This window comes from Ictalurus furcatus, chromosome 24 (genome assembly GCF_023375685.1).
Source record: "Ictalurus furcatus strain D&B chromosome 24, Billie_1.0, whole genome shotgun sequence".
Taxonomy (NCBI): domain Eukaryota; kingdom Metazoa; phylum Chordata; class Actinopteri; order Siluriformes; family Ictaluridae; genus Ictalurus; species Ictalurus furcatus.
The window spans coordinates 15828397-15842301 of NC_071278.1; the positions used below are offsets into that span (position 1 = coordinate 15828397).

A 13905-nucleotide genomic window follows, 5' to 3' on the forward strand; every position below is an offset into this window, starting at 1 on the left:
GATGACTAAAGAGGAGAGGGACCATCTGGCTTTTTATCAGTGCTCAGTTCAAAAGCCTACATCTCTGATGGTATGGGGGTGCATTAGTGCCTATGGAATGGGCAGCTCGCACATCTGGAAAGGCATCATCAATGCTGAAAGGTATATACAGGTTTTAGAGCAACATATGCTTCCACCCAGATTCCTTCCCATCTTTACTTCTGAGAGACTCTGCCTCTCTAAGATACTCTTTTTATACCCTATCACGTTACTGACCTATTGCCAATTAACCTAATTAGTTGCAAAATGTTCCTCCAGCTGTTTCTTTTTAGTAACACTTACTGTTCTAGCCATTTGTTGCCCCGTCCGAACTTTTTTGAGCCGTGTTCTTACCATGAAATTCAAAATTACCTTATTTTTTTTCTTAAAATGGTACATTTCCTGTTTAAACATTTGATATGTTTTCTGTGTTCTATTGTGAATAACATGGGTTTATGAGATTTGCAAATCATTGCATTCTGTTTTTATTTACATTTATTTACATTTTACACAGAGTCCCAACTGTTTTGTAATTGGGGTTGTATCTTAAAGTTATATGAATTTTAAAGTTAATATAACCCAATATTATGAATTTATTTACTAATGCTTTTTAAAGAGTAATGTATGTAACTTTAATACTTGAGAGAATTGTTTACAGGCTTACTGGCTTAAAGGATTTCTTTTTTCAGTGGTGGACAAATCAGCAGTCTGGGCATCCAGGACAAAGAGATTTTCTGTCTGGAATATTAGTGTTTTATTAAGTGGATTGATTGGCAAGCACAAATGACGGGTGATCTTTTTTAGAATCAGAAACACTCGGGTATGTTGAAACACTGAAAAAAAATTCAGAGCAAAGCCGTCTTATGACTCTCCAGCGACACAATAACACAATGTCACCTCACAGTGAAGCATATAAAGATAAAATAAAGATACAAGCCAGCCTTGAAAAATTAACTTGATGATAGGAAATGAGCACCATAGCTCATAGCAGAAAAGAGCATCATAACTCATAGCAGAAATGTTCACCAATGACCAGTCACTTTTTGTTGAGGTCTCAAACACAATATTTCTACAGGAAAAGGACTATGCCTACACAGTCATCCCCTCTCTGGGAAAGAATATGCTGGTTTATTTCCCTTAATCGGTATTAATAGGCCTAACTAGCTATTAAATTGCCATACTATAGTAAATTACATTAGCTACCTTTTTTTATGTAAGCAAGATATATACATGTATAATACTGTATGTGCTAAAGTATTTATAGTGAATTTTTAATTTAGTATTCATAGAAAGTGTTATCAGTTTTCATTATTGGAACATAATGAAAGAGATGCTAATCATCTATGCTTTTATGCCTTTCTGATTTGCAGACGTGGGGCCACAGTGCACTTCTCCTGTGATGAAGGTTATGAGCTGCAGGGCTCCAAGAGCATCACCTGCATGCGTGTGACTGACAACTACGTAGGCTGGAGTGACGACCGACCCATCTGTAGAGGTACCACTCATGCTCACATGCTCAACGTTGAATATCTGTCATGTAGAAAGCATCCTATGTGCTTTACATGTGCTTTATATGGTGTATATAACAGAGAAAGGACACAATGTGGATGAGAGACTAACAGTAGACAATCTGTGTAGCAGATTTATTGGGAGGGATAAGATGCCTATCTCTTTACTAATCAGCTTATTTAATCACACTCAGCACTGATTAATTACTTTATTAAGCTTTACTAATTTTCTGATTGTGATTGTCCTTGAGAGTTCTCACGACATTTCTGCTGCAATTGTCCCCTCTTCACAGCTGTGGTTTCAGTGCTATGGACACAATTTTGAAGGCCAGCAACAGGTCTTTTTGGCATTATTAAAAAAAAAAATTAAACAGCATGAATGCACCTAAAAAAAATCAACTAAACATATTTTAATCTTAAACAGCTCATATGTTATTTCATGTTACCAAGCTTTATACTGTTACACCATCACTCCCAGGTCTTGTAGTGATGGAACACAGTCTCAGGTTTGAACCAATCACCTCCAGAAAATGTTAGCCACAGAACCTGTATATTAAGCTAGCTAACTTAGCTAATGCTAAATAATAACAACTGTTTTGACAATTATAGTTTATTTTGACAGGTTTGGCTACTGAAATGTCAATTGCTGCAAAAACAACAATGTAAATTGAAATTCAATACAGACTATTTTACTAGCTGCTAGCTAGCATGTTACATAGGTGTTAGATATAAATAAAATCTTGCAATTTTGTCATAGTTTACGAGATTTGGCTACTGAAAAGTAAACTGCTTAGAATATGACAATGAAAATTGAGATTCAAATGCTGAAAGCCCTCTGAAGTCTATCTGTCACAAATGTGAGCTAGTTTTACTAGCCAAGTAGCCAGCTAGATGTTAAGAATAGGAAGAAGAGATGGAGCATTTTCAAGAGGCTAGTGTTAATTAGGGTGTAGATAAGTATAAAGAGGCCATTGCCTGTACAATACGTTACATTAGAAATGTTACATTACATTACAAAGAAATGCTGTAGAGCAAAGATGCCTTCAAAAATACTAAAATTAAATGTTTCTCCATTTAAAAAAAATACTATAAAGAGCAGTAAATAGTAATAAATAAAACAAAAGTAATATTTGGTGTGATGGCCCTTTGCTTTAAAAAATAAATAAATAAATAAAAATTATAATCTCAGGTTGAATTAGTGCAGTTTCATAAGGAAATGCGCTGTAAGTTTTACTGGGCATCTTGCAGAACCAGCCACAGTTCTTCTGGAGACTTTGACTGTCGCAGCAAAATCCAGCAGCCATCATTGTGTTTTTTGTCTGAAAAGTGTCTCTTACCACTTAATAAGCTGGTTTCTTTCCTGACCTACAAACATTTTTCTGTAACATTTAATTTAGTGCTGGAAAACTAATGTTTGGAAATTGAAAATATTTTTGTACTGACTTGATACTGTAGAAGTCATAAAATTAAAAACCTATAACAAAGTTTGTACTAAAAAATAGGGTGCCTAAGACTTTTGTACAGACTTTTGTGTGTTTTCAGCTCCTTACATTAGATAGTAGGCCGGTAGGGATTATCCTGAAACAGATGTGAGTATGGTAAAAGATGTCATACAGGTTAATACACTTTATCTTCAGGTAACCCATTGTGCATTGCTGTCTGCCCTGCAGCCTACTGATTCCTCTCATTCCAATTTCCTCGTCTAGGTTACACCGTGTCCTCTACTCCTCTCTGAGACATACACACAAATACACACACACAGTATATACTAATACACACACATACATACACAATAGTTAATATGTGCTCCTTGGACTTGTGATATTGATTTATTTCTGCAATATCATTCATCACACTGTGGACTATTAGTCTTTCATTAGCACACTACATCCCCTCTGTTACTCTACTGTGCCTCGGCACAGCGGATTCCATGGCACAACAGACTGCTAGAGAAACTTAGTTGGACAGTTCTGAGATGGAAGACTGCGAATGCAGTTTTGTTTTTGATTGTTTAATGATCAGTTTTTGGTTGGTTAGCTCTTGCACAGTATTGGACTGTGCCCTTGTGCAGAAAAGGGGAATAGATCTCGGATGGAGAAGGTATTTACTAGCAGAGACACCCCGCTGCTCTGCACAATAGTCCCATTAGTTATGTGAAGAGTATTGATATTTGGCTTAAGCATTCTGAAAACTTTTCCAATCACTTGTCTCTTTTCCAGGAATTATTCGTCATGGTTCATCGAACACTAATAAATGCCAGGTTACTCAAAAACCACCTGTTAATTGCAAATAACTACATAAAAGTCAGAAAAGAAGGAAACACTGATAGAAGAAAATGAATGTCAGACAAAACATCCAGTTTGTCCTCAAGAACACAAAGTAAAAAAGTTTATTTCAACGATTTAAAGATAATAAAATTCTGTTTTGCCGCAAATAGACTATATGAAGGCCATACTTTGAGATTTATGTTTGTTAGTGGATTATGTGCAAAGTGATCAATTCTCCAGGGTATAGTGTAACTGTTAACATCAGCGCAAACTGTGCAAGCCATAAGAGATAAGCTACAGGAACGTGAGACAGAGTCACTTTTACAAAGTGCAATACAATATAGTATATGAGCTATGATTTTTTTTCCCCAGTTAATAAAACTTTCAATGGTCTAAAGTGGCTCTTTGGTAGTACGTCTCAGTAGGTTCAAGTCAATCTCATCTTCTTTATCCAAGGCTTCTCCAGACTATTTTATTTACACACTTCTATGCCTTCTAGTGTTAAAACACCTAGCTCAAACACCTAGCTCTGACTCATGTACCCTGGTGCTAAATTTCACACTGATTCAATTCAACCAGAAAGGGCTGGAAATACCTGCATAGAGTAAAGGTGATTATCTAATTATCTAACCTAATCTGCTCTACTTAGTGTACATATGAGAGATTTTTTTTTCCCTTTAAGTGATTCCTAGCTGCAGGTTACTGTATCATAGCTTATATGTGGAAAATATATAAGCTATGATACAGTAACCTAATTTAATTTATATAGCTTGTTTTACTTAGTACATAGTAAAATGGTTTAGGTGTGGTGTGTGTGTTACGTGGCAATAAGCACAATGGCATTGATGGTGGTATTAGTATGAAAGTTGAAGCTTTGGAGCCTTACCCATTTGAGTAGACTATACAGATGAGGAGGTGGGAGTGCTAGGCAGACTAAAGGAGTAAAGTTCTGCTACATCACTCTCTTTGGGTTGAGATGAAGCAAAGACTAAATCCCAATAAGCAGGTAGTCGAACAGCATTATGGGTAATGTAGAAAACCTTTATGTAGTGAAAAAAGTGAAAATAGACCAACATGCTAATAAAAACTGTTTAAACTACAAAAAGCCAACTCAGAATTTGATTATAAAATAAACCTTGAATGGCCCATGTTAATTATAAAGATCGATATTTTTTGTTTCATTTTCTCTAAAATTTGCATGTTACATACTCTTTAGATTGACATCACCACTCACCACAGCAGTATCTAACCTGGAAAAAAGAAAAGAAAAAGAAAACCTTGAGTAAATGACCTATAACAGAAATTAAGTAAAATACTAAAGACCAGAGATTATATGTATTATAATATGAAGGTGAAAACTGTGGTCAGTGGGCCATGGTGCTAATTAACTTTCTTAAAGATTTATTCTTTAATGTCAACTTGTCAACTCACCTTTAAGTATGTGAGGACGTGTGTGTGTGTGTGTGTGTGTGTGTGTGTGTGTGGCCCCCTGAGGAGCTCACCTCAGACATAACTCATTAAAGAGCTGCAGCTAGTCCCAGACCTGTAGACTTGTTCATTTACTGCAAACACTGACTATGCCCTCCTTCCTCATTAAGCAGCGAGCACTTTCATTTTGTGAGGGCTTTAAAGTCCTCCTGGAGGACACAGAATTGCATAAAAGACTCTATTCAAATGTAAAACTACGAAAATATGGAAAGTCACAGAAAAGTCATGTTGTCATCAAAAGTATATAAAACTCAAAAGGTCTCTCCAGAGCATGGCGTGTGTTGTTGTGGTCAAAAACAACATCCTGATATAAACCAGTTTTTGGCAACTTGGAAAGTTATATTTACTGTAATTTTCAAATGTTGGCTTTAATACAAGCCTGTACTACTATAATTGCCTTTTTAAATCACGTGCTACCATGATGCATTAGTTCATAGGCTGTGCTGAGAAAACAGGTAATTGCACTTAAGTGAACTCTTTTAGAAGAGCACATTTTCAGAAACACTGGGAGCGCATAAATCCCCGCAGATGTGCCCACAGATTACATTAGGAAGTTAATGCTTGTTTCTGTTCTGAGCAGTTCCAGGAAGAAGAGCCGCACAATAAAAATTGCTTCCATTACATGAATGACGGTTATGTAAATGCATACAAATCACTTATTTTTATGCACAACTTGCGGTAAAATAACATAATATTTTACCCCAATACAAGTTGTACTAAATTATATAAGTACAAATCAACAATATAAAATTGTACACTTGGTTTACAAATACTATTATGTATTTTTCACTTGATTAATTGGTGCACATTTCGAATCCTGGAACTCTATAACTGTGTATGTCAGTTTAATAAATGCAGTCAGTCTGCATAAAGATCAGTTCAGTTTGGAATGAGATACCGACTGTCAAAATGTCTGTGGTTCTTCTGCTCCTTCACATCATCATCAAAATAGAGAACAGTGCATATAAACTCTATACAAATGACAGCAGACAAAGTTTTAAAAAGGTTTAGATGGCTTACATTGCCATTAATAATAAGAGATTTAATCAACAGAACAGAACTGATTGAAGTTAACAGTGATTAATCCCCCACTGATGTTAGTGTGAACTGAGATCAGTCAAGTGAAGAGAAAACAGTCTCCCTGGGCTCAGGGGGTTTATTCCAGGTACTCCAGCTTCTTTCCCCAGTCCAAAGACATATGTTGTAGGCCAAAATGTCCTTAGATCCCATGGATATTCTCAAGGCTCCTCTATGACCCTGTGTATAGTAAGCGGTATGGAAAATGGATGAATTGGTGTTTTTTTTTTTCTCTCTTTGGACAACAACAGTTGGGTTTTAAATCTGCTCAATAATAAAATGAATATAAATATATATATAATCTTATAATATCTTTCTCTCATTCAGCACCTATGTGTGGAGGCCAGCTCCGAGGCCCAAGTGGTGTCATCACATCTCCCAACTTCCCAGTCCAATATGATAACAATGCCAACTGTACCTGGATCATTACTGCTTCAGACCCCTCCAAGGTACGTCCTCTATGAAACAATATTTGCTTTCTCACATGATTGCTCTTGTGGACCCCTCTATTAGTTTTGATTTGTGGAAAATCTTTCCTTCATGGGCTATAGATATTGATGTTGATAGGATATTGAACACATGATTGACGCTGAGGAAAGAGAAAGGGTAAAGGAATAGAGAACTAAAGGAGGATACTGGTGTCACGCCGAGCGTGCTATTACAGGATTGACAAAGCCATAGTGTTGACTTTGGAGCCCAGTTCAAGGCCACGTTCCGTCTCGCTTGCCAAATTTCTTTCTCTGGGCTCAAACAAATGGTTTTACAAATCTCTGCTCTTATCACGCCAGCTCAGAGGAGAGAAACGGGGAGGAGACTCGACACTCCCTGGGCTCTGGGAGAGTGGTGCAGATGAAGATGGAGCATGGCTGTTCTTACTCTTTCCAGTCGTAATGACATTCTATTTTTGTTGCGCCTACAATGGTGCCTAGAGGAGACGTGAGGTCAGCCATGATATTAAGGCAAAACTGGGGCTATGTGAAATGTACCTGACAATGAGCATTGTGTTTGCTACTGCTGAGCCAGTGCCAGAACCTCCACACACTCTCTGCACTGAGACATCAGTCGGCTTGACATTGCTCACGGTCACTGCTAGCATTCGTTTTATTCATCATTTACGTTTTAAATAATTGAAATGTAAGCTATAGTGAGTCTATGTCACAGTATGAGTAAACTCATAATAAATTTTACATTTGATCACTGGAAAAGTCGTTGAAGCTGAAAACGTGTGAAATTAATTTGTCAGTATCGCTGTGAAACATTATTACATAGACACTAAAGTGAACATGAACAGATAAAGTCATACCAAGGCTGTACTGAGCGTCTGTTGAGCATATAGAGGAATGGTTGAATTCATATGCACAAAATGAGAAAAAGTAGGCCGGATGGATGCTGGAGTGGCAGCACATACTTGGATATGATTCCCCTAACAGAGTCAATATGTGAGTCTAGACTTTCTGTTCTAGATGAACGGATCACGTAGAAGCAGTAAAATATGAAATGATCTGCTCACAGACAGCAGTGGCAGATTACTTCCTTTCAGCTTTAATTATCAGTGTTTGTTTTTGTTATCTTTACCCACCTGATTGGTATTAAATGCAACTCTCTAGGGAATCTCATTTGCCTAAAATTCGATCCATCTTTAGTCCCAGTCTCAATAATTTCAGTGAAAAGCATTTGTCCTTTCTACAACAGCAGTAAATAGTAAGAATAACTGCCTTGTCATGATTTTGACCATTTTGTGTAACACAGTGTTTGAAACATAGTATGAAACTATTCCCTGGTGAATATGGTCTCCTTAGAGCTAACACTTTTGAAAAGTTAGATTGGTAACACAATCCAATCTCCCAGAAGAAAACATTTACGTACAACTTATCTGCAGCAACCTAGTCAAGAAGGTTACACTGTTAATGATGAAAATAAATAAATCAGTACAATTCATGTGCAAAATAATAAATCTGTGTAATATTTTACTCTGGGGGGAATTATGGCTTAGTGGTTAGCATGTTTGCCTCGCACCTCCAGGGCTGCGGGCTCAAATCCTGCCTCTTCCCTGATAGTTTTCATGTTCTCCCTGTGTTTTGGGGTTTTCTCTAGGTATTCCGGTTTCCTCCCCAGTCCAAAGACATGTGTTGTAGACTGATTGGCATTTCCACATTGTCCGTAGTGTGTGAATGTGTGCGAGTGGTACCCAGTCCATGGGGTACCCCGCCTTGTTCACTAGGATAGGCTCCAGGCTCCCTGCAATCCTGTGTAGGATAAGTGGTATGGTTAATGGATGGATGGATATTCATATGAAATCCCTGGAAATCATTGCCGCTTGTCAATTGACCTGCTATGAATTTTGAGTAAAATTGAATTGGGTGAATTCAGACCATTTACTACATAAATATAAATATCGCTCTAGACATTACTGTGTTGCTCCTCAGGTTCATTTACTCAACAGTATCTCCTGAGTTCCCAGGTAGCAGATCAGTGCCATCCTTCACAGCATACCATAAGTTCATATTTGCTCCCAGCATTTTGTACTCTATGAAAGAAGATTACAGCTCAGGAGATTACAAGCTCTCAGAAACCCACAGAGAGTCGACTGTCTTTACTGTCTGCCCATAAAACTGTCAATCAATACCACATCCACTGTTTCCCATGAGGCCACATGAAAGTGCAGGCCTTACCTACTGGGGATGACATGGCAGTTAAAAACAGAGCTGGAAAAATGGATGAGGAGAGGAGAAAAAGCAAGATGAAACTCCATTTATCTAAGATCTGACCCAGAATCCTGCCTCCTCACCCCTGGCAATTTTCATTACCCACTGTGTTTACCATAGGACAGAATGCAATTTGCATTTATATAAGCTTTTTCATTAGGAGTCGGCCTCCAAACATTAAGAATGTGGCAGAAATGTGGCAGACAATTTGAAACAGGAGAGTAGACAGCACATTTTTTCCCCTTACATTTTGTGGTGTTTGCACAGCCATGTTCATAGACAATGGGCCATGTTCAGAGTTGAGTTCAATGAGTGTAGGGAGATGATGATACTGAAATTGTACACATCAGTATTCAGAACTCAGAATTAAGCACTACTCAGATGGTCGTGAAGGATTTGTGCATACATACCAAAGTTTGCATAAAACAGTTGCATTTGAGTGCTTGCCATCTTTTCATTTATGATTTCTACCCAATAAAAATCTGGCAACCTGGGCTCCTGAGTGATGCAATAGAAGTGTTCACCTTATCATCCGGAAATTGAGAGTTCTGTGTGAATTCCTGATGATTCAGCCATCCATGGCTGAGAGTCCAGGAGAACAGGATAGCACTTTCCTCCAAGTTATGGTACGCCACCCTGTGACACCTGATGAGCAGGACAGCTCATCTTGGAGGACGCACGTTAGCTTTTTTCATCCTGTGTTGGTAGAGTATGATAGGGGAGAGCTTGGCTGGTGGGTGGGTATTTGCCAAGACAAAATCACACCCAGGTGATTTGCATAATCTGAAAGGAGATCCTGGAAAATAAACTTGCGCAGCTACATAACCCAAGAAAATATTTATGTAAATTTTTAACTTAAGTTGCCAACTCTCAGTATATCCTAAACTGCACAATCAAACAGAAAACAAAACATCTATGCTTAATTAATCATTTTCACCATTTTAATGTCAGTACCAGTTGGTTCTAACAACATCCACTCATCATTTTTCAACAGATGGTTTGCTAAAACTAATTTTTTTTTTCCCTTAACACACATACAAAAAAGGAAGTGATTTTTCACTTTGTGCCACTCAAATCATTCTCTGTTGGGGGCTTGTGGGTGTTTTACTCAACTTTGCCACATTGTATCACTTTTCATTTGCATGACGTTGACCTCACTTTTTTTCATCACTCACCTCATCCACTTTGCTTCACGACTGGTATGGTACAATAAACTACAACTTGGGGCTGCTATGACATACCTGGTATGACATTTTTGTGAATGTCATCAACTTTACCTTCAATGATCCCAAATTATTTCATAGCTTTGTTCCGAGCACAAACTCAGCTACAGTAATATGGAAACAGTAAGTAGTTCAGGTCCAATTGAAATTTGCTAATGTGAAACTGGACTGCTGATGAACTTGGTATGTGAAAGTGTAAATGAACAATTGGATAGTCTAGGTGTTATAGATCAGCTGCTGATATGCACACTAATGAAGCTGATGGGCTTGTGTGCAGGTAATAAAGTTGACCTTTGAGGACTTTGACCTGGAGCGTGGGTATGACACTCTAACTGTGGGCGATGGAGCTGTAATTGGGGACCAAAGGACCGTCTTTCATGTGTGAGTACTTTTGTCTCTGGCACGTTTGTACTTGATACTCTCTATTGCTTTCTTTTCTCTTTCTCTCCTTGATGGTCTCCTCTTTTAACCCTCACATTCTCTATTCCTCCTCCTCCTCTCGCTCTGTTTCTCCTTGTTTCATCAGCCCTCTGAGTAATAGCGGATGGGAGAAATACCCGCACTCAAGTGCCAATCACTTTGGCTCTCAATGTTACAAGAAGATCACGCCTCCAGAAAAAAAAGGCTTGCTGCATATTGATGCCTGTAATGCAGTTTGCCTTACCAGATGCTCTGGAATGTTTCTCAGAGTGTTGTTATTAATTGTGCTGGAATTTATGGTGTACATAAAGTTTTATTGATGCTGTTTTATGTGCGCTATATGGCAGAGCCTTGAGAGTGCTCGTGCAGTAGCTGAGCATTATAGCATCCTTGGGTACTCTCTCGCTTTCTCTTGCTCTCTTGCTCTTTCTGGGTGCTCAAAACCTCAAATGGCCTAATGTGCTCAATTAGTGAGCCCCATAATCCCAGAGCCAGAGAGACTCCATAATCAGCCAGAGCTTTTGGTGTAGAGTACATTAGGATCAGAATGTGCATGAAACTTACCAAATGAGGCATGTTTTCTGAATCCTATTTCTATTTCCAGGCTGTCAGGAACCAACACTCCAGACCTGGTGGTGAGCACCAGTCATCAGATGTGGCTTAATTTCAAGACAGATGATACCAGTGGGTCCTTGGGATTCAAAGTGTCTTATGAGGGTAAGTCATATCAAAATACATAGACAAAAAAAAAACAACAACATAATATTGTGGTCCAATTGTTTAATGGCATGGACTGGTGGACTTCTTATGGGAGAAATAAATGTAATGCATTGGTTCTGGTTTGGCTGTGAGAGAAAAGATTACAGCATTCTGCCATTATCTGTATCTGTAAAGTCCTCAACCATCTAGTGAAGCGTTTCCACGAGTAAACAAAATGACAGTTCTCCAGCATTTCAATTAAAACTGGTAGTGTTTCATTTCCGTTACTCTATCTACTCTGTTTCCATTTAGTGTTATGGCCATGTCAATGGACGCGATTTAGAAAATGGTACTTTTGTGTACAACAAGATTGTGTGTGATTACTTGTGTGAATGAGTGCATGTTACAAACTTATGTAAAATATGTGTGATCCATTCTCAAAACTACATTAAATGATATAGTATATACAGCGCCTCACATAAGTATTTATTTCCGACCTGTCACCATCAAAAGGCACATAATTATTTAATGTGTGCAATTAAAGTGTCACATGAACTGAATATTAATAGACCTGGTCTGAAAGTTTGTTAGACATATCTAAAAAAAAAAAAAAAAAAAAAAAAAAAACCATCATGAAGCTAAGAAAGAAAAATCCAGGACAAAGTTCATGAAAATTATCAATCAGGAGTTGGTTGTAAAGAAATATCCCAAACATTGAACATGCTGTGCAGCATCTTTAAATCCATTATTTAAAAAAAATGGTGAGAATATGGCAGACTGTGACTGCCTAGAGGAGCCCGTTGACCAACATTCAGTGACCGGGTAAAGACATTGACAAGCACCCAGGACAGTTGACCTAAAAAGGTGGTGATCTTTTCAAATATATTTTCACTCCACCATTTCTGTTCATTTTCCCCTTCTACATTGTGATTTCCTTCAATTGTGGTGAAACTATAACCTTTCATCTTGCTTAAAAAGCCACCACAGTTGTCATCATAACTCCTACTAGTAATTCTAAAGCTTTGTTCTTCTTCTTCCGCCTACCTGTTATTAAATATTTCTTCATCTCTAGATGAGAGGAAAGAGAAGCTCTTGTTTAATAATGCACACTATCTCTTTATGAGGGGCTTTCTCACCCCTCTGCAGCTGTAGAAGCCTCTCCCCTCAGTTCACTCTGCCTCTATAATGATGCTGCTTGCCAAAATCTGTGTGCATTTGTCTAGCATGACAGCACAGCATGATCTTTTTTTTATCTCACTCACTAAATTTTCCATATTTCCTCATAATGTTTCTCTCTTCAGACCTGAAGGGGTCATGTCTGGACAGGCTCTTTGGAAAGTTCCTCATGTTTTGAAAATGGGATAGCATGTTAATAATTTCTGATTTGTTCATTGGGAGTCTATGAACACACTAGTTTTGTTTGTTTGTTTGTTTGTTTGTTTTAACAGCTGTGTCTACTGGGAATAGGCACTTTACTCTAGTCCTTACTTTGAGATCTGCACTGATCCTTGAGGCTCCAATCTTTTTTTTTAAATCGGAGCCTTGAGGCTCCATTTTTTTTTTTAAAAAAATCAGAATAACAGGAAAGTAGGGCAGAGTATACAACCCAGCATAATTAAAACAATTAACAGTCTTTCTATCTCCTTCCTTTGAAAATGTTTCCCCCAAATTATTTTCATTCTTATTTCCATAGTTTTAACATTATGGTTGCATACATAGTGCTCAAATGCAGGTGCTCTCTCTAACATCCTCTCTGTCTCTAACTCACTCACTCTCTTGGAAATAAAAGTTCATGATGAGAGTTGCCTGCATATATTCAAAATTATAAGAAATTATATTTGACATTAAGAACAAGTGATTTCTGAGAATCACTGCAGGGCATTAAAGAGACCGCAAATGTCTCATTACTGCCACTGGCGCATTTATGATGTGATCTTCTATTAAGGCAAGCACAAAGAGACATGTGCCACAGGCATTTCCTTTACCACCACTTCAGGCATTTGAGATGTTGAGCTTCTTATCCCTCCCTCTTCCATTATTTTTTATCCCATCTTCCCTAGATATTCTAACTGCAGAGCCCCAAAGGGTACACAAGCACTAATTTGGCATGCATGACAGGGCTTCTGAATTCTTCTGTGCAAAGCGAATTCAGTATGCTTAATGTTTATGGTTCAAGTTTGTGTATCAATGTATTTGTCTTATTAATCTGTATCATAATCGTTTTCTTGATGCTAAAGCATTAGATCGTACTGATTTTCAGATTGCCACAGTGTTTACATTAAAATATTCATCACATGACATGCATAATCCAAGCCAAAAACACCTACTGTACCAGTATATACGTAAAGTATGAACTTGACTGAATGGTGACTGCAGTTGCATTTAGGAAAGTATTTCCACATTTTACAAGGCTTGGTGAATTTATTTGGACTCGTGCCTTCCTGCATTATTAGTAATCCTTCACTAGGAAGTGAGTGACTTCCATATGGATTTGCAAAAG

The 13905-nt window shown here is 37.8% G+C and overlaps 1 protein-coding gene across 1 annotated transcript in view; it reads left to right on the forward strand.

The window, feature by feature from the left end:
- The window catches only part of csmd2 (CUB and Sushi multiple domains 2), a 362365-nt gene that overhangs the window by 209129 nt on the left and 139331 nt on the right, over window positions 1-13905 (forward strand). The window contains exons 9-12 of the mRNA XM_053612473.1: window positions 1389-1513; window positions 6686-6807; window positions 10564-10667; window positions 11311-11423. Coding sequence (XP_053468448.1) covers window positions 1389-1513; window positions 6686-6807; window positions 10564-10667; window positions 11311-11423 — 464 coding nt within the window. The remainder of the gene's footprint in view (window positions 1-1388; window positions 1514-6685; window positions 6808-10563; window positions 10668-11310; window positions 11424-13905) is intronic.